Source organism: Lycium ferocissimum, chromosome 2 (assembly GCF_029784015.1).
Source record: "Lycium ferocissimum isolate CSIRO_LF1 chromosome 2, AGI_CSIRO_Lferr_CH_V1, whole genome shotgun sequence".
NCBI classification, from domain to species: Eukaryota; Viridiplantae; Streptophyta; class Magnoliopsida; order Solanales; family Solanaceae; genus Lycium; species Lycium ferocissimum.
Window position 1 is genome coordinate 58643315 of NC_081343.1, and position 2807 is coordinate 58646121.

General features: G+C 34.3%; 1 protein-coding gene across 1 annotated transcript; it reads left to right on the forward strand.

The window, feature by feature from the left end:
* The first annotated feature begins 916 nt into the window (after positions 1-916).
* LOC132048251 (protein S40-1-like) lies at positions 917-2466 on the forward strand. The gene has a single exon (XM_059439155.1). The coding sequence runs from the start codon at positions 1612-1614 to the stop codon at positions 2134-2136; it is 525 nt and encodes a 174-aa protein (XP_059295138.1). The 5' UTR covers positions 917-1611; the 3' UTR covers positions 2137-2466.
* The last annotated feature ends 341 nt before the right edge of the window (positions 2467-2807 follow it).

Below are 2807 nucleotides of genomic sequence, written 5' to 3' on the forward strand. Positions count from 1 at the left end.
AAGTCCCAGTTAAAAGGTTTAAGAATTATAGTTTAGTTTAATACTATATCATAACATAGTAGGATAAGAAAATGAACTTTAGTTTAACTCAACCAAAAGCTAACTCAAGAGTTGGCCATTGTCCAAAACCATATAAGAAGATCAAATGACTACTTTCTTTTGGGTTACCAGCCGGTGTTTGGTATAACTCCATGGGGTTGGCTTGAATTAGGATTCTCGGTGGAATGTTTCACATAGAGGGTAAAATGCTTCCTAACAAAGGCGGTTTTATACCCAGTAAGGCTCGAACCCGAGACTTCTAATTAAGGATGAAAGGATACCTACCACTCCTTCACAACCCTTACTAATAAATAACCATATCCATATTAATGTGGGATATCCAACACTCCCCGCATGACTTGGTCCGGCTACTGAAGTTTGAACAATATAATATGGGAATCCAACACCGGGTAGATGGACCACGTGTCTTATTTAATGGATTACTGATTCCATTTAGTACTAGTAGCTCTTGTAATTATCTTTAAGTTGATATATGATATTGTAATAAACTCGAGTTAAAATACCACCCAAAAAGAAACCAACCACAAGTCTCAATGTGCATGAGCCAACGAAATGGTTTTACTCCATTTTCTAGGCCCCTAATAAAGTTGTTTTCACTCACTTACTGACCTTTTGCTCTGGTTTAATGCAAAGCATAGTTGGCTCCTCTTCCTGTATTGGATAAGCCTACAGAAATCAGTGAAAAGTTGGCTCCACCAATTGTTGCCCTCCACTTTACCCAATCAAAAATTACCAGTTTTTCAAAGAATTAATTCAGGAGAATTGATTGATGCGTATGTACCCTTTTATCCACCACATAAATATACCATTGAATTCTCATGATATAATTGAGAAACACACCCTATAAATTCAACAAATCAGTGTGTACTGTATCATAAAGTTTTCATATGTATTTCTTTTGACACTTGGCTTGTAAGGTTTTCAAAAACTCTCCTTTTTATCTTTTCTTTTTCCTGTGGGTGTTTTGGACTTTCATTTGGTAAAAATATTCCTCTCTTTGGCTTTCAGTTTCACTCGTGAAAATCATCATTTTCTTTTTAGCTTTTGAGCTTCAGTTTCCAGTTTTGAGGGTGATGAAAGTTTCAAAGCTCATGTCATATTTATCTATACAAAAAACTCTGTTGTAATTGTCTTTTTCCTTCTGATACTGCTGCAGATTAAGACTGGCCCCTTGAAATCTGGGATCTTCTTTGTTTTTACAGAAAAACATACTCAAAAAACATTTCACATTTCTTTTTTCTCTGTTTGGTTTTAGTGGAGTTTGCTATTCAACGAAAAGCTTCAACCTTTTTTGGAGTTATTGAACCTAAGGCAAAGGAAGATTCCAGAAACCATTCTCTTACATCTTCTTCTTTTTCTTAATGATTCCCAAAAATATCAAAAAAAGAAAAAGAAAAGAACAAACAACCCTTTCTCTTAGCTATAAAGAGTTGTGACTTGTAAGGCTTTCTAGCTGGCAAGCTTTTTGGTACTTCAAACAAAGAAAGTGTCCCACTTTTTTTCTCTGTACTCATTCTTCTAATCTTGAGAGATCTAATTAAAACCCCCAAAATGGATGAGTTTAATGGTGGCTATAGCAACAGAAACAAAGGAAAAACTGAGAAAGATGGGGACTTTGAAGAAGAAGATGTATGGACGTTTGTGAAGGAAAGAGATAATTCATCAAAGGTGATTATTCCAAGAGGTAACAGTATTAGTAGTGGTAGTAGTAGGAGTACTAGTAACAAGTCCATGGTTCAAAAATCTTCATCATCAAGTCCTGTTAACATTCCAGACTGGTCCAAGAATTTCAATAACAAGAAATCAAGAAGAGTTAGTACTATAACAGATCATGGTTCATCATCATCAGTTGCTACTAGTGATGGAAATGTTGATACTAGTATTAATGTAGATGAAGAAGAAGATGATTATGGTGATGGAATGGTGCCACCACATGAATATATAGCAAGAAGGCTAGCAAGAAATCAGATTGCTGCTTCATTCTCAATGATGGAAGGAGTTGGAAGGACTCTTAAGGGAAGGGACCTTAGTAAATTGAGGAATGCCATTTTAACTAAGACTGGTTTCTTGGAATAGTATGAGTATTATTCAGCATCATATGTTTGCAGCACCTAATTAACTAACTAAATTAGACCATCCATCTTCATCATATGTCGTTATCATTTTTAGTACCATTAGACTACTATATATTATATATAGACATATAGTATGCATGTGTTAGCTAGCCAAAGGTCCACCATCTACTTTTTCTTTTTTATTTTCTTCATCATTATGTTTAAGTATGGCCTTCTTATTTTGAGCTCAGAGATGCAGTTTTGGGTTCTTTTTTCTGGAGGAAAAAGAATGGCAGGCTCTGAGATTTTGTCTGGAAGGTTTATAGGAGTATATGTTTTTGTATTAGCTATCCGTTATCATATATACACTATGAAAGAGTGATTTTGTATTTAGTAACTACTACTTTTTAGTCATTTTTTTTTTTTTGGTAACACTGTAAACATTACCATTAACAACCCAAATCAGAATTTGGAAATTAAAGAGTCGTTCTCCTCTAACAACCACTATGTTGTGTAGAGCAGCCCCCAGCAAACAAAGGAAAATCTAATTACATCTTCAACTTTTTAGTCATGTTGTCAATAGCTTTTGTTGCAGTATTATATTTATTGTCTGCTTAACTTCATTGAATATAAGTTATTTTTATGCTAATAGTATATTAATATGATTTTTTCGAAGTGCCGGAAGTCATGGTA

What these genes read in the sequence shown, in the direction of transcription:
- LOC132048251 (XM_059439155.1), top strand. Translation starts at nt 1,612, where the DNA reads ATGGATGAGTTTAATGGTGGCTATAGCAACAGAAACAAAGGAAAAACT.